The 23429-nt window shown below is 44.2% G+C and overlaps 1 protein-coding gene across 1 annotated transcript; it reads left to right on the top strand.

Annotated features, from left to right (window-relative positions):
• The first annotated feature begins 8960 nt into the window (after nt 1–8960).
• Nucleotides 8961–23013, top strand: LOC119862375 (cytochrome P450 2W1). The gene is made up of 9 exons (XM_038419022.2): nt 8961–9158; nt 11845–12007; nt 13495–13644; nt 13773–13930; nt 16818–16988; nt 18042–18183; nt 18714–18898; nt 19782–19923; nt 22722–23013. The coding sequence occupies exons 1-9, from the start codon at nt 8961–8963 to the stop codon at nt 22910–22912; spliced, it is 1500 nt and encodes a 499-aa protein (XP_038274950.1). The 3' UTR covers nt 22913–23013.
• Nucleotides 23014–23429: the final 416 nt, after the last annotated feature.

The raw sequence follows: 23429 nt of genomic DNA, 5'->3' as shown, positions 1-23429 counted from the left end.
CTCACGAAAGCTTATGCTCAAATAAATTTGTTAGTCTCTAAGGTGCCACAAGTCCTCCTTTTCTTTTTGCGAATACAGACTAACACGGCTGCTACTCTGAAACGCAAAGCAGCACTTCCAGTCTCTGCTAAATGAAAGCCAGTTGCTCCATCAAATGCCTATAATTTCCCAGCACCCCTGTCTGAAAGAATGGGGAATTCTATGGATTAACTGAAATAACTGGAAGTGTCCAGTTCGCGCCTTTCTTAGATAGAACCTGCCGCAGGCTGGAAAGATATTTTATGTCCTAAAATAGAAGAATGATGTGCCGATTACCCACAAGCATTCAAACCATCAGTCATGATTGTGCCAAGATCTCTCTTTTTTGTTTTAAAGCACTTTACATCCAATTGTAAATGGCGCTCCCAACTCACTCCATATTTGGTTGTTTTTTTTTAAATTTCCAGTTTCTGGATTCCTGCCATTACCTGAGAATCTTAGTTTCCATTAAAAAAAAATGTAAGTTTTTAGACCCCAGGATTATAGAGACAAGCCTGAAAATGCAGACCTAGTACACTCTAAAGGCATGGAAACCAGAAGGCAAATAAAACAAAGCCAAGATTTATTGTTTTTCTTTTTAATCTCATGATTTTCAAGCCAATCTAATGATTTTGGGGGGCCTGAATCATGATTTTTTGAATGCATAGAGTTGGCAACACTGCATTCAACCAAAGCACACAAAGACTCCATACATCTCAAGTGTACCTGTCACCAGTGGCCTCATTCCATTCCTTTCATGCTATCTGTTACTCCCACTAAGGTCAGATGTTTCCCTCTCCTTCATATCATTCTTTTCAAGAATTCTACTGACGTCAGTAAAGCAAAACTGGGTATCAAAACCAAAGCCAACAGACATCCCTGACTAATATGACTTGGAACAATGGGATTCATTGCCGGAATGGTGCGTATAAACTGGCAGTAATCAATGGTGTTTTTAATCTAAGGAATAAGAAAAGCAGTACTTGTGGCACCTTAGAGACTAACAAATTTATTAGAGCATAAGCTTTACAGCTTTACACATACAGCTCACGAAAGCTTATGCTCTAATAAATTTGTTAGTCTCTAAGGTGCCACAAGTACTCCTTTTCTTTTTGTGAATACAGACTAACACGGCTGCTACTCTGAAACTAATCTAAGGAATGAAATTGTTGTAAGCGTTCTCTGCAGAGGAAGCCAGTGTGTATTGATGGTCTCGTCAGAATCTTCCTCTGGTATTTCACAGCACACAACACAAGTGTCACCCGGATTATAACCCATCACTCATGAATCAACTGGAGCACAGCCAACATGCAACTAGAAATACTTGATGGGTTTAAAAACCTTCTTGAGACATTTTGACTCAAACTTTCCGCTAAGCCTCAGCTTGGCTTCCTTTGTGCAAGCACAATCTTCCCTTTCTATTTTTCTCTGTTAGTCTCAGCTCTATTGGTGCCACATGGGGTTATGATGATGATCTGCTAAGTGTGGGTACAATGTTCAAAAAGAATGAAGTGACTACATCCCGTTTTCAAAAGTGACTGACACACTTAGGTTCCCAAGTCGCTTCCGGGAATGGGACTTCCAGGCTTTTGAAAATTCTGCCTTCTTTACTTACTATTAAACAAGACACATACTCCATGCTCCAAGGAGCTTGATGTTTCAAAACTAAGCAGCGAAGTCTCCAGGAAGAGCAACGTTATGTTGTCTGGTCTCCAGTTTACCAAACAATGGGCTTGAGTATGTTTGGTGCCAAGCAAATGCAACTGCCATTGATTCCAATGGAAGCTACAGGTCCTCAGCACCTCTCAGGATCAGGATAGCACAGCAAGATTTGGGGCCAAATTCTGATGTATGCAAAAGGTGCAATGGCCCCTGAAGTATGGACCCAGGGTATACTGCAAAAACAATGTTAATAAAGGCCCATATTCTATTCCCACTTCCGGGCCCGCCACGACCTCTGTGCAATCTATACTACTACAAGCATATTTAGAAATGTAGACACCCTTTCAAAAATAGCATACTTAGCTCAAAGGAAAGAATTTAATCTGAACTCAGAAAATTGCAGTTGAAAAGGCAATTATAGCAGCTCTTTCTTACTCATTAATTATCACCTTTAAATATCTCCCTATAACAAGAATATGCAAATTCAATTCAGATATGCCTAGTTTAATCATGTTTTGGTTCTGGGAACTTGGCAACCGCATTAGCAATGCCACACCTGGTCTCACCCACCCGCTGAGTAACAAGGATGAGAAAGATTAACAGTGTCTATAGCTCAACTCATGGTGAATCAGAGGCTAAATCTGCATGCACTGGCAGTTCTCAGTGCATGTCTGGTCAGTATTAGAAGGCCTGTGCAACTCAGCATAGACCAGCCCCTTTAGGTTTGGTTAGAGTCACAAACCTCCATGAATTCCTCTCCCCCATAACTGCCTCCCCAGAACACCTGCTTCACCTTACCTTTTGATGTCTTCAAGGGAACTGGTGACCTGACCCCTCCTGTTCTGTTCAGGCCAACGCTCTTCGTGGGTCCTCTGGTGGTGCCAGGATGCTGTTCACTGCCAGACCTTCAGCAGGGTCTTCAGAGGTGGATCTGTGTGGGTGACTTCACCTCAATACAACAAGGGCTGTTCTGAAAGGGAAGAGGGGCATGGTGGAAGTTGGGTCCCACTCATAGGACAGGAGATGCTGGGAAATTACTGTGTTCCCAGCCAGCTCTCTACTGAGTTGCCTGCAGCAATGATTCTCAGGGAACCCCATGGGTTCTGTAGCAGTAGCACCATCATGCCAGCTATTTCTCAACCCCAGTGCATCTTTGCCAGGGAACACCCGCCATAACCTAATACTGATTAAGGTAGTAGTAGCCCAAAGTACTCCCTGATTACAAGTGGGTTTTTGGCTCTGCACAAAACTTTTGACTGCATTAGTCATGGGGAGATGGCGACTGGCTGATACATATGTTCAACTTTGGTCACCATATCTTCAAATGGATGCAGCAGAATTGAAGGGTGGTGGGGAGTCCGGGATGGGGCAATAGGACTGATTATAGACATGAAAAACCTCTCACATAAAGAGAGGTTGGAAAGAGTGCCACTGTTTGCGTGAGAGGGCAGATGAATAAGAGGAGGGGCATGAGAAAGATGAATGGTGCAGAGAAGGTAAATCAGACACTTCTGTTCAGCATTTTTTACTGTAGAAGCATAAGTGGACATTCATTGAAATTGAAAGGCAGCAAATTAAAAAATAATAAAAGGAAATACTTTTTATACAATGCACATGTAGACTGTGGAAGTCATTGTCATGGGATATCTCTGAAGCCAAGGATTAAAACAAATTGGACCCCAGACCCTCCAGAGTTATAATAAGGAAGATTTAAAAACCCCAAGAATTTGGGAAGGGATGGAAACCTTCATGCTTTAGTTCAGGGGTGGGCAAACTTTTTGGGCTGATGGACACATCTGGGTGGGGAAATTGTATGCAGGGCCAGGGCAGAGGGTTGTGGTGCAGGAACGAGCTCAGGGTAAGGGATTGGGGCAGAGGAGGGGTATAGGGTGTATGAAGGGGGTCGGGGTGCAGGAGGGGTGCACACTGCGGGAGAGAGCTCAGGACAGGGGTTTGGGGTGCAGGAGGGGTTCAGGGTGCGACAGGGGGCTCAGGGCAGGGAGTTGGGGTGCAGGAGGGGTGCACGGTGCAACAGGGGGCTTAGGGCAGGGAGTTGGGGGGTGGGGTGCAGGCAGGGGGCTCAGGGCAGGGCATTGGGGGTGAGGTGCAGGCAGAGGGCTTAGGACAGGGAGTTGGGGGCAGGGTGCTGGAGGGGTTTGGGCTCCGGCCTGGTACCGCTTACCTAAAACAGCTCCGGGGTGGCAGCAGGCTCCCTTCATGCCTGCCCTGGCCCCACGTCATGCAGCTCTGGGAAGCGTCCAGCACCACGTCCCTGCATGGCCCCTGGGCTCTGAGTACTGTCCTTGCCATGCCTCCAGGTACCTCCCCCGAAGCTCCCATTGGCCACAGTTCCCTGTTCCCGGCCAATGGGAGCTGCGGGGGGGGAGGCGGTGCCTGGAGGCGAGGGCAATGCACTGAGCCCTCTTGCCCCCCCACCCCAAGGGCCCCGGGACGTGACGCCGGCCGCTTCTGAGAGAGGCGTGGGGCCTGCGGCACCATGGGGGGCAATCCCACGGACCGGATCCAAAGCCCTGATGGGTCGGATCCAGCCCGCGGGCCATAGTTTGCCCACCCCTGCGTTAGGTCATAAGCCAATCTCCAGCTAATGGTGATCAGGCAGAAAAATTTCCTCTGGGCAGATTAACCCATGATTGTCTGGTGTAGTTTCTTGCACCTTCCTCTGAAAACCTGATACTGGCCACTGTCAGACACAGGTTACTGGGCTAGATTGACCACTGGTCTGGCTGAGTCTATGTTCCTAATGCTCTGTATGTAGTTACAGAGAAGGCACTCATAACAAAGAAAGTTAATGAGGAAGTCATGAGGTAGTAGGTGTCTCATAGACTCACAGACTTTAAAGCCAGAAGGGACCATCATGATCATCTAGTCTGACCTCCTGCATATTGCAGGCCACAGAACCTCTCCCACTCCTGAAATAGACCCCTCACCTCTGGCCGAATTACTGAACTCCTCAAATCATGGTTTAAAGACTTCAAGTTACAGCAAATCCACTATTTACACTAGTTTAAACTGGCAAGTGATCCAGGCCCCATGCTGCAGAGAAAGGCAAAAAACTTTATAGATTCTGTTCTCCCTCACATTTGCTTTAATTTAGTGTGACATTAATGGAGCTATTCCTGATTTACGCTGATGTAAGTGAAAGCGGAATGAGGTCCTCAGTATGTAGAATGCTGATATCCTAACTGCTGATTGAAAAACACATGTTGAGGCCCATCTACAATGTACACATCTTTGTTTAATGATTCAGGCTTGTGCACACATTATGCCATACCTGCTGCAATCTGCACGATATAAATAGGAATGGCTAGGGAGCTAAATAGGGACACACCTTTAAATCCCCTTCATATACATTGGACTAGGAGAGTTTATTTCAGGTACAGAATGGAAAATGGTTTATATTTTGTTAATAAAAACATGTCTATAAACAGGTCTATAAAATCATGACTGGTGTAGAGAAAGTAGATAAGGAAATGTTGTTTACTACTTCTCATAACACAAGAACTAGGGGTCACCAAATGAAATTAATAGGCAGCAGGTTTAAAACAAATAAAAGGAAGTATTTCTTCACATAATGCACAGTCAATCTGTTGAACTCCTGGCCAGAGGATGTTGTGAAGGCCAAGACCATAAGAGGGTTCAAAAAAAGAATTAGATAAATTCATGGAGGATCGGTCCATCAATGGCTATTAGCCAGGATGGGCAGGAATGGTGTCCCTAGCCTCTGTTTGCCAGAAGCTGGGAAAGAGCGTCAGGGGATGGATCACTTGATGATTCCCTGTTCTGTTCATTCCCTCTGGGGCACCTGGCACTGGCCACTGTCAGAAGACAGGATACTGGGCTAGCTGGATCTTTGGTCTGACACAGTAGGGCCATTCTTATGTTCTTATGACTGTCCCTCCCAAATATGGATGGTGAAGAGGCATGCTCCTGATGTGCACATATCAACTGGTCTGATTTGCCTTTACTGCCAGTGTAAGAAAGAGGAGAACCAGGCTCAAAGGCCTTAAGAAATATAAATGGTATCTGTATATTGAGTACCCAGCGGAGAATGCAAATGATCACTGGACACTCTTGCACAAAGGAGACACTAGCTACCCCAGGCAGTTATCGTGTTAGCAGACGGTCCAATGAGCCTCTAAAATATTTCCTTTGAAAAATTTGTGTCGTGTGATATCACAGACAACAGAACTGGACAATGGTCTGAAGTCAGATGGACACTGAAACCTGCCATACCCAGAACTAGCCCAGTCCACCATGTGCACAGGTTTGGAAAGTTGCTTTTGGGGAAGTTGGGCTGGAACAATGGCTGTGGGATTAATCTGGGGACCTTGATATGCACAGCAGTCATGTTGTCTGGTACCTCGAGTTGTACAGTGGGTGTCATGCTGCTTGGGAATCTGGAGTCATGCAACGGCTGCCAAATAGTTTGGGAATCTGGATTGGGGCAGTGGGTGCAGCAAGACCTGGAAATTTAGATTTCAACTAGAAGGCTAGAGCGTTTGCTTTTCAAGGGTTGATCTCTGTGTGTGCTCAAGCAGGGGAGCACGTAGCAAGTGGCATGTCAGGGAAACACGTAGCTGATGCATTATCTAGACAGGAATTTCTTGTCACCATAAAAACCCCATGTAACCTTGTCATATCAAAGCATCACACCTAAGGGCCTGTTTCCAAAAGATCTTTTCTACAGCCATTTAAAACTATTTCTGAAAAATCCCTTTTTATTATTTAAACATTTAACAAAGTTAGCGCAAAATGCCAAGGTGGTAGGTAGCAGCACATAGCTCCTTAGGCTGGGGGTATGGCAAACCAGGAAAAATCCTGCAAGACAGCACAGGTCATCATGGGTTGATGTGTTGGGAGTATATTGACTGTTCCTTTCTGAAGGGAACAACATGCTTCCTTGGTAGTTGCTGTGGATGGCAGTGTATGCAGCTGTTGAAGAGCATACAAGCCTTCTCTCTCACACTGCATCTCTTCCTCTCTAAACATGTCCCTCATGGTCATGGAAACATACTCCAAAGCGACAACAGCAAATTTGGCAGGTCCACTATATCCCACATCAGGATGCCATCAGGATGTCTGCATTATGTGCATTATGACAACAAAGGTTTTTGCACCTCTTTACATGCCTGCAGAAGCATTGTAACACATAGTCTTGTAACACATTTTTGGAACCAAGGCTTTCCGTGAGCGAATGACTACTGTAGGCAGTTTTATAAAAATTGCTTCCAGACCTCCATGTATCATGTAACCAAAAATTGAGTTTGACTGCATTTTTGAAAAGGCTAAAAAGCACAATGAATTTCACTGGTTCTACAACACCCAGGAACAATGCTTCATATTTTTGAGCCCCCATCTACCAGTACTGTCTCTAACTATTTCCGTATGTACATCTGTAGAGCACTTGTGTAACATGAATGTAGGGGAAGCTGCAGGGCACTTCTTGAAAATGAATGTAAAAAGCCCCAGACATGTTCATGCATAATTGCCAGGTCCGAAGTTGGGTTGGCTGGTAATCAGAGTTCCTCTTCCAACCATACTAGGAATATAGTGTAACAATAAACTCAATTCAGATGTTGGAGATTCATGTAGAATTGTTGTATTTTCGGCCATCATTTCAGAATGCTGGTGCAAATGGAAAGCATTTTCACGTAGGGCAAATGATGCCAAACTAATGAAGCAATTGCTTCAGTAATGTCAAGGATTAACTATTCTGTGTCTCATCTTGCTGTCATTCTTGGGAAGATCTCAGTTAAAGACTGCTGCTTTTAGTTTACTATTTTCACACAGCCCTTCTGCACATCACTTCCACTGGCTCCTTGTTAAGCTCCATACTGACAGCAATTATTCTGGGATGTGGCATGAATGCAACTGCTGAAGGGTAAGATTACATTGTAATTAAGGCTATTGATTTACAACCAAATTTTCAACTACCATGCACTAATACACTTGCAAAATGTGCTGGTACATCCATTTGTACTCAAACATGTGAATTTGTGTGTGCAAACAAGTATTTGTGCATGCAAAGCAGGAAGTTGGGTGCACAACTACCTGCTTTGTCCAAACAGTTGCACAATTATTCCTGAAAATTCTCATCTACATGCACAAAGATGAGTTTTGCAGGCTCAGTCAGGTTCAAGTGCAACACTGATGAAGGTCTATTAGAAAATTTGACCAATAATATCATAGTTCTCCATATTTCATTAAAATCAGCAGAATAAGTATTGGTAAGATTGCAGATTTTAGCATATTTCCCTGATCTAGCTGTTCAGGCCTTGTAGTGTTTTACACTCACTTTGTACAGGCTAAAATGACTGTAGAATGTGCAAGACAGAGCAGAATTGGGCCCACAGTTTCTATCTAAGACAGAACAAACAGGAGGAGATGCACCCACCACTACACACCTTTACTGAGGTTGGCATGGTAACCGTTTGCACACATTGGGCCTGAAGCCTTATAGCCAAGTGCCAGCCACTGTCTATTCCAAAGGCCATAATCAACCACTGTGACTCTCAGCTCCCATGACTACTTCTTGAAGAGTCTCGTGGTTATGGCACAGATCTGGGCATCAGAAGTGCTAGGGTTCGACTCCGCATGAGGAAAACAGGCTGTTGCTGACAGTACTTGTCAATGACAAATCCTTATGCTTCCCCCTTTCAACAGGCATCGAAAATGGTCTGTCTACACTAGGGCATTTTGATCCCACCTCCACTAGAAGCTAAACCATTCTCAAGCCAGAGGAGGCTGACCCACTGTTGACAATTCAACAGGCCATTGCCCTAGGGTAGACAGACCCCCGGGGTTCTATTCCTATCTCTGCAACTGACTTACTGTGTGATCTTGGGCAAGTTACTTCACTATCCTGTGCTTCTATTTCTCCACCTGCAAAATAGGCATAATGGTACTCATGTCACTGCTCATAAAGTGCTTTGAGATCCTCAGGTGAAGGCACTACAGGAATTGCAAAGCTCTATCATCAGACACTTATATTCCTGCACAAATATGCACAGGCTTGTAACCCGAAACCCTGTTTATTGCTGGACAGACATTGCAAACTGCTTAGACCACATTCTCCAAGGTGTTTAAGGAGGGTGGAGTTTACAGTATGTATTTAGGTATCTTGCAAACCCTAATAAGAACAGAATACGTGTGGCAATCGCAAAGAACAAAAATAAAACCCGCGGCTACACTCTGAACAGCGCCACTGCGTTTCTTTGTTATTGCTTCTAGCCCAAAAACCAGATTACAACGAGAAAACAATGGCTTTTTTAATGCCATTTATTTCTGATCCTGCATTAATTTGTCTGCTAGGTGCACTGCTTTTATTAGGTGCATTTTATTTTTCAACTGGCTCTAAAAACTCACCTTTTAAACTGCCTCCTGGTCCACCTCCTCTTCCGATCATTGGTAACCTTCATTTGCTGGATATTAGAAGACAAGATAAATCACTATTGAAGGTAGGGGGAAAAAAACCGCCTCATGCATTTTAAGTCTGCCTCAGCTAAACCAGTGAGAAGACTTTGTTGTTGTTTATTAATCTGAATTAAATTTCAGAGCTGTAAAAATTGCACAGTAATGTTGTCTCAAGCTTCTTCTAGCTCCTGTCTATGTGGCGGCAATGTCATTTCTGATCAACCACTAAAAAAGGGCCCCTGAGTAATGTGGATTTTTCATGTAAACTTGATAAGGTACATGAAGTATATAGTGCATGTGGGATTTTAAATATGAACTTTGACAACTCATACCCAAAGGGCTTTTAGACTATTAGCAAATAATTAACAGGAAAAAGAAAATCCCCAGGAAGAAATAAGAGGATTTCACTATAAAGAGTCCAACAGCCACATAAGAAAGGGTCAAATCCAGATATTCTTATGCAGTTGTTACTCCATTCCTAAGAAGGCAAATTTCCATTGAAATGGATGGAGTGGCAGAACAACAGGATGGATTAATTTTGTCAAGTAGCTGGAATAAATACCCTGTGAATTCTTCTGTTAACTTGTAATTAAAACCACTTATCATTGTCTAAGCAGATAAAGAGTTCTTATCTGTAAGAGGATGCTGAAAAGGAGCCTGTCAGGCTAGGGTCAATCCAGGAGCTTTGCTTTTCCTTATCCCAAGAGAAAAGTTTTGCAAAACTTCACCCTGGCTGTCTGAGCATGTTTCCTTCCTGCCCATCCAGCTCTGCCTTGGATCTGTTTCTGCCAGAGTTTAATAAACAGTGCAACAAATATTTGGGATCCTGGTGCATGACTAGGTCTCCTTGACACTAGGATGATACAAATAGTAAAACAGCTATCATTGCAGGGTTCCATCCAGTGCATAGTACCTATTGGTTACAAACATGGGCTATATCCTGAGCGCATTGACCTCATGCAGGGGGGTTTGCAGGGTCAGAAGTTCTCCTCCCAGGGCCCAAATTCAACTAATGGGCTGTGGATGAGGCTGCCCTCTGCCATCTATGTTTAGGTTACAAGGCATTGAATTTGTGTAGTGGCCACACATCTCTGTGTCTCCAACCCCTCTCTGTGCTGGCTTGAAGCACTGGCACAGTGACTTTATGTGCAAATTGTGGTGTGTTAAAAGCCTTCCACCATTGTATCATTGGGAGTTGGAGTGAGAATTCACCCCATGTGCTTAGATCCTACTTTATCCCTTAACATATGGAATGGTGTGAAACTTTGCAATGCTTGAAAAATGAAGTTTCTTTGCAGGGATCCCATTCTGCTCCCCTAAACATGCAAGATACATAGCGGCTAGCAGCATGTACACACATGCCATCCCCATGAAACTAGGATTCTCTCCCCAGGGTGTTATGCTACAGGCAGAATGTCTATGGGAGTCATTAGCAAACATGATTCTTTACCAAACATGAACAGGAATCCGCCCCCCAGCACAGCCAGCTCTGCAGACATACTTACAAAATTAGACAAGGTGGAGGTGAGGTAGTATCTTTTGTTGAACCAACTTATCATGGTGACAGAGACAAGCTTTGGAGCTACAAGTGCTCTTCTTCAGGTCCGGAAAAAGTAGCAAGAGTGTCACAGCTGAAAACAAGATTGAACAGATAATTTAGAGTAGTTAGCAAAAAAAAAAAAAAAAAAAGTTCAGATGTGTCAAAATGTCGACATTTTTGGAACAAAACATTTAGATGTTTCCTTTCAAAACAACTTTTAGTATGAATTTTCTTAAATTTTATAACGTACAATAGAATAGAATACAATATAGTAGAATATAAAGTCAAAAAATCAAAATGAAACATTTTGATGGAGCCAAAACATTTTTTTTAAAATATTTTCTTTCATGGAGAATTTTGCAATTTTCAGTTTTCATTCCAAATCAGAACAAAAAGAAATTGAAAAAACTTGAAATCCTGCACGAAATGGAATTTCTGTTCTTTTCACAGCTCTAGCAATACCTTTAAGTGAGTCACAATTGCTTTAAGAATTGTTATACATTTTGTAACAACAGATCTGTTTGTATCTGTCTTTCTCCTATTCCTCCATTTTGTTTATTAACTGATCCCCATTCTTCAGGGGTCTGTTTGTTTTTTATTCTCCTTCTTCTTAAGAACAAAACCAGACTATTAGCTTCCTGTAGACCTGAGAATATTCTCTTGTGGCACTGAGCTCAAACACCCCACTAATAGTCTATACCAGTCTATAGCCTATAGATTATACCAGTCTATACCAGACTATCCTTTTAATGGCTATACTTTTTTCCCCTTTCTAACTACCCAACATTGATTCTAAATTAAGAACAGACATCAATGACTTCCTAGATTTTCACTGACTAAATTAAGAGAAATGCAAAGAGTAAACAAAGTGCGTAAACACTGGGGATTTATGAATATCTCATTTTTAACATTCAAGTGTATGTAAAAGTATGAGTTTGTTTAAAATACATGGGGCCAGATTTTCTGGTCTGAATGCCACAGAGTTAGAGATTGGGCTGAAGTATGTGTGGTTTTCCCCACACAGAACAGGACTGAGCTCCTACTAGACCAACGGGTCTCATGCATATGCTTGTCAGATTAGTGCTTTAAACAAATACACCAGCATACGCCTTGGGTATTAAGAGGAAATGAGGGGTTTCTGAATGCGCTCTCTCCACTGGTGACACTAAAATCCTCTTCCTCTCTTTCAGCTAGCAGAAAAATATGGGCCAGTGTTCACCCTCCACTTTGGGTCCCAGAAAGCTGTGGTACTGATTGGATATGAAGCTGTGAAGGAGGCGCTCGTGAACTTTACGGATGAATTTGTAGACCGACCACCCATCCCAATATTTGAACAAATCCAGCAAGGAAACGGTACTAGCCATTGGAGATGTGAGAGTTTCAAAAGGGCTCAGCCTTGACCTAACTCTTCTCCTACTGTCACCATTGCCTGAGCACTTTTGGAAGTCCTGCCCCAAGTCTGTATTTTAGCCTAACTGACCCCAAAATTCTGCTTTTCCAGTTTATTTAGAATGGTTTGCAGCTGTTGTCATTAGTGGCAATTACTTTGGCAAACAACTTTGTGACCAGTTAACATCCTGAATTTTAAAAGATGAGGGCAGAATTTTAAAGGCACAGTGGCAACTATGTGACTAATTCCCATAGGCAGCCAATGTGAGTTAGGTGCCTCACTGCCATGAATGCATTTTACCTGAGGTATCAGTTCATGAGAGATGAACCATACTGAATTTGGCAGTCAGGTATTTTGCCTCTCTTGCCAGTCAGTGCTGCCATTTGGAATGTATTCATTCCAGAAAGTCCTGTCTTCAAAAATCACCCTTTGTAGAACAATATATTACAGGTTCAGATAAGGGTTATGGGCCAAATCTGTGATCCCTTCCCTCAAACAGCTCCATCATTTCCCCAAGGCAGTTCCTCCATCCCCATATCCATGAATGGCTTAGAAAACATTTTAACTGGATCCTCCTCTTATTTCTTCCACTCTCTAGCTCAAAGTTTAACTAGAAGCTCCAGCATCAACTATCACACAGTGCTCCTTGAGTACAATGTGTGATAGAGCCCCCCAGTCACACTCTGAGAGCTGATCTCAGTGCTACAAACTGACAAATCAATGGAAGGAGGAAAAGAATTGGTCAGAGTCAGTATATCTGTAACATTGATATAATGGGGGGCAGTAGAAAAGCTTTCACATTTAGCTCCTAAGTCAATTCTAATCCAGATCAGCAGTGATCAGCAGCTATTACGAGAGGCTGACTTTTAGTGATCTGGGTGAAATGAGTTTGGTGGGATACCGTCCACGTCATACAAGCAAACACCAACACCAGTACTAAATAACAGTCTTGTTGGTAGCTTCAGCAGAGATGCCAAGGATTGATTGAGGGCTTGGAGACTCTGTTATCCCTTGACCACTAGAGGTCATGTCAGATCTGGGGCACAGTCGGAAGATTTTGCCTCTGCAACTCGTGCAGCACTTGTTGAATGGATCAACAGAGGATTTAAGTCTTCAGGGCTGTTAATCTGGCCCATTACATCAGCATTAAAGTCACACAGAAAATGTATTAAAAAACAAAGTGCTCTAAATGCTTGGCTGCCTCCCACATGAGTGTGATGGCAAAGACTGAACCGGGAGGAAAACTATTTCCATGAAGTAAAAGATGGCTAGGATTGGTGGACGGAGCTAGGAGGATGACATAGAAATGAACGTCAAATGGGATAAAGGGACAGCAAGGAGAAATGGAGGGAGAGAAACAGTGAAGATATTCTCATATTCTTTTAAGTAGAGTAGGATCCCCGTGAATTCTACGTTCTCAGCAATCACATATACCTCACATATACCTCAGGTGTATTCTTTTCTAATGGAGAGCTGTGGAGAACGACACGAAGATTCACTGTGTCAAGCATGCGCAACCTTGGAATGGGGAAAAAGCTGATAGAGGAAAGAATTCTTGAAGAGCTTCATTTACTTATTGAGATGATCAAATCTTTCGGAGGTGAGCTGGGGAATATTAAGGTTAAATATCGCATTGCACAGACTTTTAAAGCACCATTGTAAACACAAGTCAGCGGTGAGGCTGCAGCATGACAGTAATGTTTATGCTTTTGTTTGTTCTTATTATAGGTGAACCATTTAGCCTCAAGTCATTTAATGCTGCTCCAACCAACATCACCTTTCTTATGCTGTTTGGGGACCGGTTTGACTACAAAGACCCAACCTTTATCACTCTGTTAAGACTCATAGATGAAGTTATGGTTCTTCTTGGATCTCCATTCTTGCATGTAAGTAACTCTTTCAGTGTATTTTGAGTCATACAGGCTCCATGATCCAGCGCAGAAGATCTCAGGCTGTAAGAACTAGCACATCCCATCTAAAATTCAATAGTATTCGGGGTGCTGCCTTCATAATTATAATCAGTATTATTAAAATGGAGTCTGATCCTCAGACCGTATTTGAAACCTAGCTGTATACAATGTAATTGCAACCCGCCTACCACCATTTACAAATCATTGGTCTAACAGACTGAACAAAGGGACTGTGAGTTAGGAATAACCCTGTTGTGCAGAGTTGGATTCACTCTGAGAAAGGACAGGAAGCAGCACTGCAAGCTTCCCCAACTCTCCAGCCAATGTGCTTCAACCATGACATGGGAGGAAACCCTTCTAGCCCCCAAAAATGGAATTCAGGCTCTGCGCCCTCTTGGCCTCAAGGCTGAGATTACCAGTGAGCATGAGATATAGTGTCAGCTGTATTCATGGATTTTGTAACATGCCCATAAGATTGAAACTCCAAGAACATTTTGTGTCGTGACTATTTTCCACATCTATTAGTGACCTGTACTGAATTATACTTACTAAACAAAGGTTATCTACATTGCATCTATAACAAGAAAAACTTGTCTGGGTGGAGGAAATCCACTGGTTGGTCTATAGGTCCCTAGACAATGTCACAAATCCACAGTGTTCCTGAGTGTTGTAATTTGCATTTGGATCATTAATTCAACTGCGGGGAAAAAAATCACATTTCACCAGCCAGTTCCCTCTATAGTTCATGTGAGGATGGTCACAGGCAGGGTTTATTCCAGCCAGTTCATGGCATGTATCACACAAGGAAACTAAGGTAACAGTTGTGTCTTAGTATGAACTGGTATCACAGTATCTATTTGCACCAGCTGAGGTGATACGTAATAGTGCAGAATGGAAGATATGATGCTCATGAAACAGTTTACTAACATGCTATTTTCAGGTAGCGATATATGAATAACTGGTGCCTGGAGTTACAACCTACTAGTTCTTGTTCTTATTCTCTTCAGCACAGACAAGAGCAACATCTTTGTGGCCAGGCTGCTCATAGCCTCTATGATACATAAAATAGTCCCACTGAGAATTGCTGTCTGGCGTGGATTTGAGATGAAAATTATGCCATAAGAATTTTAGCCCTGTACTGAATGTTGGTTTCCGCCCCCAAGATTTGAGACTTGTGACAGTGTCAGGCCAGATGGCTACAAGAGAGTGTTTTTTTTTTATAGGCATCAGGTTTAGTACAAACAAGGGGAAGTACTTTTTCCACACAATGGCAAGTTAAACTGTGGAATTCATTGCCATGGGATAGAAGGTAGATATATTAGCCCCAGATTAAGCAGATCCCTTTCCCACGAGTAAGATAATAGGCTGTTCCAGAACAATCAGGAAGTTGCTGGAACTAATTAAGGCAGGCTAATTAGGACATCTGGAGCCAATTAAGAAACTACCAGAATCAATTAGGACAGCCAGGGTAATCAGGGCACCTGGTTTTAAAAAGGACCTCACTTCAGTTAGTGAGGTGCATGCGAGGAGCTAGGAGCAAGAGGTGTGCAAGAAGCTGAGAGTGAGAAGGCGTATTGCTGGAGGAGTACAAGCATTATCAGACATCAGGAGGAAGGTCTGGTGGGGAGGACAAAGAAGGTGTTGGGAGGAGGCCATGGGGAAGTAGCCCAGGGAGTTGTAGCTATCATGCAGCTGTTACAAAGACACTATAGACAGCTGAAATCCACAGAGCCCTGGGCTGGAACCCGGAGTAGAGAGCGGGCCCGGGTTCCTCCCATCCCCCCAACTCCCTATTTGATATAAGAGGAGTTGATCTGGACTGTGCGTCCCACCAGAGGGGAAAATCCCTGGCCTGTCCCCTGACCCATTAGGTGGGCCAGCAGAGACTGCGGGGATTGCTCTCCTTTTCCCCATGCTGGCCAGTGATGAGATTAGCCGAGTAAACGGCAGGTTTGTGCCACTAACAAAAGGAGCCAAACTGAGGACTGTTGTAAACCTCTGAGGTGAGCAAATCCGCCAGAAAGTGCAGAACCCACCAAGGCAGAGGAAGAACTTTGTCACAGACTTTATCTTTTTAATTTATTCTATTTGTTCTTATATGTCATTTCACCGTGCATGACAGGGCAGCCCTTGCCTACCTCCTTTGTATTTTGTAATCATAGTTCGTGTTCAGAGGCTATGTCTGTGTTAAACATGCTTCATAGGAGTCAGCAAAATACTTAATCATGTACCTAGCCGCACTGAAATCAAAGGACTAGATTTTGTGGCACAAAATGGACTTAATGTGGCCAGAGGAGAATTTCCTTTGTGCAAGGGAACTCTCAGCTGGCATAGCCAACTCCTGCCCCAGCCAAACATAGGGATTACAGGGTCAGCATGTCAGGGACATTTTGGCAGGAGGGGCTTGGTGGAGCAGTGCACTCAATTTGTATCTAGCATAAGGTTCCCAAGGGACCCTACACCTGTGATGTAAGTTAGAGCTGCTTCCTTTTAGCTTTGCTCTTGTGCTGAGACCTGGCACCTCAGAATCAGGGAGACATAACTGGCTCCCTTGTGGCCTCATCCCTGCATTTTAGCAGAGCCCAAATGCAGTATAAAATCTGCTCCAATGGGACAGTTAGGCCTGTGCTTAAGAACCTTGCTGAATCAGGGCCTGAAAGTGTAAGGCCCAGCCCTACATTCAAATGTGCTAGCTTCATGCAGGTAGAGTCCCAGTGATATCAGGAGTGCTGGTTATCATTACAAACCACTTTTGGACAATGTTATGGACCTCTAATGACAGGCCGTCCCAGCACCCTTTTGCATGGCTTTTTCTGTATCTTGGCACTTTGAGTTTAATGCGTCTATTTTTCTTCCTTACTAGTTTTTTAATTTCTACCCATTCCTTGGATTATTTCTCAAAACCCACAAGATTTTACTTAAAAAAATAGAAGATGTGCGCATCATTTTAAGGAATTACATCCAGATCAGCAGACAAGATATCAACGAAAACTCACTGAGCTACATTGATGCATTAGTGTTCAAGCAACATGAGGTATGTGACTGAGATGCTCCATTTACAATTTACTCTATTTTCAACAAAAACACTTAACTAAATCCTGATCTCAGCCACATCAACTTAACCTTCCTGAGGTCAATGCCATTATCCAGATGTAACTGAAATCAAACTCTGTTCCCTTACTTTTGCCATAATTTATCTAGTGAATGTTTCACCAAAATCGGATGTGAAAACACCACCCCACTTTATAATCTATGATCAACTGTTTGTTCCTACAGGAAAATCAATAGGGTTTCATGAAGGATGAATCTGACCCTTTGTGTTAATAAAGAAACCAATCATTAATCTAATTGTTCTAAAAGGAATAATACACTCAAAGGAAGTTAGTTGTTATATTATAGCTACATGTCCTGGCCCTGCATTTATTCCTTGCATCTGGCCACTATGATTTCTAAGACAGATTGATCTCAGTGTAATATTAAAACAAAAAACATTTAGACCCTAAGCTTTTCTTCTTTCAAACAGAGCTGGGCCAGATATGCACTCTGCACCTCCTAGCCACTCATACTGAGCTGGGTTCAAGGATCACTATGCCCCAACAGTCTGGCAGGGGAGAATGTTCACAAAAAATCTTTGCACACATTCCAGCTGGGCAGGTAGAGAGTGGGAGGTGTCTCTTGGAGATTTGAAATGATTGAATTTGAATCTCCAGCTGCACACAGAAGGGAATAGGTATTTCCAACCCTGCAAAATGAACTGCAGGGGTGAATTTGTGAATACCGTCCTAAGCAGAGCTCAGCCCTGCTTCAGATTAGAGATGAACCCTGAACCAATCGCTTGCATCAAAACACCTCTAGTTTCTGGGGAAGTTCAGCTCTCCATGCAAATCTGCACTGTGTGGCTCAGACCCAACTCTGCCCTGGGTTCTGAAATCCTTTGCTGGCTTCCCCTTGGCTCACAAACCTAGGAGAATGCCAGAAAATGCGATGGACGAGGTAGGGCTTCCCAAAGCTTACTCAATTGTAATTTTGCCTCAGTCAGAGTGAACAAGAGCACTTTCAACACTAACTGAAACTTGTGTGTTTAAAGGAGACAAACAAGAAAGACAGCCCATTTCATGATGAAAACATAATAGCATCTGTACTCGACCTGGTCATGGCTGGAACTGAGACAACTGCCACAACATTGCAATGGGCCATCCTACTGATGATGAAATATCCAGAGATCCAAAGTGAGCCACTCTCTGGTTTCACTCTTTGTCTGTGCCTTATTTTAATAAGAAAGTCAGGTTAAGTGTCCGATGTGTAGATGCCAATGCTGCTTTCGCCACAAAAGCTGCATCCCCTCTCTTTATTATTAGTTATTATTTGTATAGCGGCAGCATGGGGGAGCCCCAATCATGGATCAGGACCCCAATGTGCTAGGCACTGTATGAACACCGAACAAAAAGATTGTCCTTGTCCTAAAGAGTTTGCAGTCTAAGTTGATTAAGGCTGGTTTCTGTCTTCCAAAACTGGATTTTTCGATTTCCTCACGGGAGCAGCGCAGAGAAGAGTTGTGTAAGTGGAATCATACAAAACAAAACAAAACAAAAGAAAACAAAACAAAAAACACACATGCCTGAAATCCAGAGAGACTTGGGGTGCCTGAAGAAGCCAGGTTTAGGGTTTGCAAAATGTGGTTTGTTTTTGCCAAAGCAAATTCAAAAGTGGGGAGAGAGGCCTTCCGATGGGACACATTTGTGTTTGCTTCTACTTTTAGAAAAGGTACAAGAGGAGATTGGGATCGTTGTCCAATCAGGAAGTCAGGCCACATATGAAGACCGGAAAAACATGCCATTTACAAACGCGGTGATACATGAAGTGCAGAGATTCATCACCCTGCTGCCACACGTTCCACGGTGCACATCTGTTGACACACATTTCAGAGGCTACTTCCTCCCCAAGGTATGTATCGCATTTTTTAAATGGATACCACTATGTTCCACCCTTTGCCAACAGCAACGAATGGATACTTAGACACTAAGGGCCAGATTCTGCCAGCCTCATGTGAGTAATTCCTCACTCCAAGAGGAGCTCTGTTTGACTCAGTGGGGCTATTTGCAGAGTGAGGAATTTGGAAGGCTGTCATGCAGGATCTGGCCCCATGTTTGTAGTTTCCAAGACAATGCTGGGGATTTAGCCATCTTCTAAACACCCTACACGGCCATGAAAATCTCAGCCTGTATCATGTACAGTGCTCTGAATGAAAGGGTTCAAATCATCTATGCAAGTGCACCTGGTAGAAACCAAAATTAAAGCTGGAATTTGGCACAGCCAACAGGTAAAATCCAGGTTTCAGTGAAGCCAATAGCAAGATTCACATTAACTTCAATCAGACTGAGGTTTGGGTCACAGGAAGAAGCAAAGCTTTAACAGCAGGGTGGAGACTGGCAGAGTAGATCAGTGGAATTCAATAATCTTTTAAAACCAAATGCTGCAGCCCTTCCTTGCCTCAGCCACCAGTACTCACCCAGCTACAATGTCCTTGCCCATATGAGTATGGCATTGGCAGCATCATGTCCTACTCTGAATGTTGTTGTTGTTGTTATTTATAATTGCTATGTGGTAGCACTGAGGAGCCCCAGCCAGGGCCAGGACCCCATTGTGTTAGGCACTGTACAAACACTGAACAAAAGGATACTTGTTGCCCCAAAGAGCAATGTACCTCTAAGAGAATTCTTCAGGATTGGAGTGTCAGTTCAATCAGAGGTTTCATTTTGCTATTGGATGGATAGAGGTTTGTAGAACCAAACACCTCTTTTAATTTGTGCTTCATGTTGTATTCCAGGGAATAACCGTGATTCCTTCCCTCACCTCGGTGCTGCTGGATAAAACACAGTGGGAGACACCACATGAGTTTAACCCCAACCACTTTCTTGATGCTGATGGGAAGTTTGTAAAGAAAGAAGCTTTCCTGCCATTCTCCACAGGTAATTAAGGGGCCTTATCCTGAAAGGAGCAGAGGGTTCTCACACTCTGGCAGGATCAGGAACTTTGTACTAGGAAACAGAGCATTGATCAGGAGAGATCTATTTCAGTATTTCAAAAAGGACCAAGCAAACTTAATACCCAACCAAGCAAAGCCAATGAAGCTGCAACAGACGTGACTTATCTCAGCATAAGCCTTCCCTCTAACAAAATGTATCAGTTCTCAACTGATACAAAGGTAGGCAAAGGGAAGGAAGGGTGTCGGCTCCAAAAGAACAAGGAAGGTGCCAAGGAGAAGCCAGCCAAAATAAACAGGACTTGAATGATATCCTAAACCAGATACAGGAGGCTGTACCATTGACTTACTGTGTGGCCTTGACATATCACTGAATCCTTTCTGGATTTTAATTTCTTCATCTGCAAAATACAGTCAATAATACTCGGTCACAAGGAGGTGGTGGGCTTAATTGAAAGATGCTAGACCAGGGGTGGGCAAACTTTTTGGCCGAGGGCCACATCTGGGTATGAATATTGTATGACAGGCCACGAATGCTCACAAAATTGGGGGTTGAGGTGTAGGAGCGGGTGAGGGCTCCGGCTGGAGGTGCGGGCTCTGGGGTGGGGCTGGGCATGAGGGGTTGGGGATGCAGGAGGGTGCTCCGGGCTGGGACAAGGGGTTTGGAGGGTGGGAGGGGGATCAGGGCTGGGGCAGGGGATTGGGGTGTAGGGGGGGATCGGGGTGCAGCCTCCAGGCGGTGCTTACCTCAAGCAGCTCCTAGAAGCAGCAGCATGTTCCCTCTCTGGCTCCCACATGGAGGCCGCCAGGCGTCTCTGCGCGCTGCCCCATTTGCCGTCACTCCTGGCCAATGGGAGCTGCTGGGGCGGTGCTTGGGGCAGGAACAGCGTGTGGAGCCCCCTGGCTGCCCCTACGCGTAGGAGCCAGAGGAGGAACATGCTGCTGCTTCCAGGAGCTGCGTGGAGCAGGGCAAGCCCTCAACACTGCTCCCCAGCATGGAGCAGGGCAGGCCCCAGACCCTACTCCTTGGCGGGAGCTCGAGGACTGCCCCATCTGCCGTCACTCCTGGCCAATGGGAGCTGCTGGGGCGGTGCTTGGGGCAGGAACAGTGTGTGGAGCCCCCTGGCTGCCCCTACGCATAGGAGCCAGAGGAGGAACATGCTGCTGCTTCCAGGAGCTGCGTGGAGCAGGGCAAGCCCTCAACACTGCTCCCCAGCATGGAGCAGGGCAGGCCCCAGACCCTACTCCTTGGCGGGAGCTCGAGGACCAGATTCAAACGTCCGAAGGGCCGGATGCAGCCCCTGGGCCATAGTTTGCCCACCCCTGTGCTAGACAGATGTGTAAAATACTGACTTACTCCACCCCTCTAAATGTGTATTTGCATAGGCACACACGCATGCATACACACACATATGCAAACATGCAGCTAAGGTGGAATAAATCAAACAGCCCATCCCAAGTATTCAAATGAAGTTTTGACAGGCAAGGAACATTGCAAGGTATCAGGTGAAATTCCATCCGAATCCCTCTTTAGTGAAGAGGTGTCCTCTAACCAGCCTCTCTGCTGTGGCACAGCAATAAATGTTTCCAAATGCTGTTAATTTCCAAAGCTGCCTGCTTCCTGGCCTGCACGTGCTGTCATCCAGCAAAGCACATTACAAGTGGCTACAGCTGGAAAGAGTAGCCTTACTATGAGGTTTACAAATCCCAGCTCTGCAGGAATCCTGAAGTATTGTAGAGGGAGATTTCCTGCAGAATCTCTCAAATCCTGCCTTGCAATCTGATACTTTACAGCTGTCTCTGTTAAATGTCGGCTGTGGAGTCCAGATCAGGAGTCCAGCTGTGATTTTGGACCCTGCTCTCCAGCTTGGGATTTGCTGCTACAGCACTGCATCAGCCATGCATTTGCATTTTTGATGCAAAAATCATCAGCAGTGATTTTTTGATGTCAAAAGCCATGTTCTTGCTTTCCCCTGATTTCTTCATGATGTCATCTTTCAGATACTGTCATTTTGGGGCAGGGGATCTTACTAAAAAAGAAACAGTCTTACGGGAGCCAAGAACAAAAGACAGTCACCAAAGTGTGACTGGCTGGGTGATAACCTACAAGTCTTCAAACCATTCCACCTTTGGGGAAGGGAACATTTCTCGGGAAGGCTGATTTTTAAGAGAAAGGGGTTGTTTGAAAATGCTCAGGGGGCTGGGGTATCAGGATAAGTCTGTGGATGATGTCTGTGGACTACAGTTGCATCTCAAGATTTCAGCACTGTGCCGGGTACTGTACAAATACACAGTGGGAGGTAGTCCCTGCCCTGTAGAGCTCACAATCTAAACAGACAAGACAGACACAGCATGGGAGGGGAACAAACACACAGAGAGGGGAAGTGCCATACCGAAGGTCACACAACAATTCAGTGGCTGAATTCAGATCTCTATATGTCCTATCCACTAGAGACCACAGCCTGCCACAGAAAAGGGTGCACAATAATTTCATGTATTACATAGCCTGGCAATTTACCGTGTGGCTATCACCTCCTTTCTATATGAACATGTCTGACAAAGGAATCAACATGCATACCGTGGCAACATGAGCTTCTGGCATAATCATCTGGCTATAACACAGATTATTTTGCTGTAACTATTTGTCAGTTCAATTGGGTACAATAGTACACAAGGAGTCCCATTACTGCTCCTAATAGATCACCTGATGACTATAACAATAACATACATCACCTCTGTAACTATTTCTCTGACAGTTAAATCTTATCATTTTTGATACTGCAGGGCGCCGGAATTGCATTGGAGAAAGTCTGGCCAAGATGGAGCTGTTTCTGTTCTTTGTAGGGTTGCTGCGGACGTTTACTTTCCAACCCCCGCCAGGGGTCACAGAATCAGACCTGGACCTTGCGGTTCCTCAGACTACTTTTACTTTAAGACCACAGCCTCAGTCAGCCTGTGCTGTTCTGTGTGAATAAGCAGGACAGTATTAGGGAATCATTCCTTTGTATTGACTTTGAGTGCATAGGACATTTCTGCTGAGCGCAGCAAAGAGAAGGCAGAGCCTTGGAGAAATGGTTAATATGTTTCACACTCTGCTTCTCATAGACTTTAAAGGACTATCGTCATCATATAGTTGTACTTTCTGCACCTTGCAGGCCACAGAACCTTACCCACCCACTCCTGTAATAGACCCCTAACTTCTATAATGTACACACTCCTGCACCTATGGAATGAGCTGTGTTCTGAATAAGAATATTATGGGAATCTGACTGTAAAAGCTATCTCTCTCAAGAAGACTAGTGCACCATTAATCTGTAATGGGCAGACATGCTATAGGGGCCCCATGCTAGAGCCATCCAATAGGATCAAGTGCAGGGGTTCTCAAACTTCATTGCACCGTGACCCCCTTCTGACAACAAAAATTACTACATGACCCCAGAAGGGGTAATGAAGCATGAACCTTGCCAAGCCCCGCTGTCCCAGGTAGGGGTG

Source organism: Dermochelys coriacea, chromosome 10, assembly GCF_009764565.3.
Source record: "Dermochelys coriacea isolate rDerCor1 chromosome 10, rDerCor1.pri.v4, whole genome shotgun sequence".
NCBI lineage: Eukaryota > Metazoa > Chordata > Testudines > Dermochelyidae > Dermochelys > Dermochelys coriacea.
The sequence above is the reverse complement of the archived record's forward strand: the minus strand, read 5'-3'. Positions and strand labels throughout refer to the sequence as shown.

Coding starts and splice junctions, on each gene's coding strand:
- LOC119862375 (XM_038419022.2), top strand. CDS start 8,961: ATGGCTTTTTTAATGCCATTTATTTCTGATCCTGCATTAATTTGTCTG. Junction 12,008..13,494: donor ACAAATCCAGCAAGGAAACG/GTACTAGCCATT, acceptor CATATACCTCAG/GTGTATTCTTTTCTAATGGA. Junction 18,899..19,781: donor GAGGCTACTTCCTCCCCAAG/GTATGTATCGCA, acceptor GTTGTATTCCAG/GGAATAACCGTGATTCCTTC.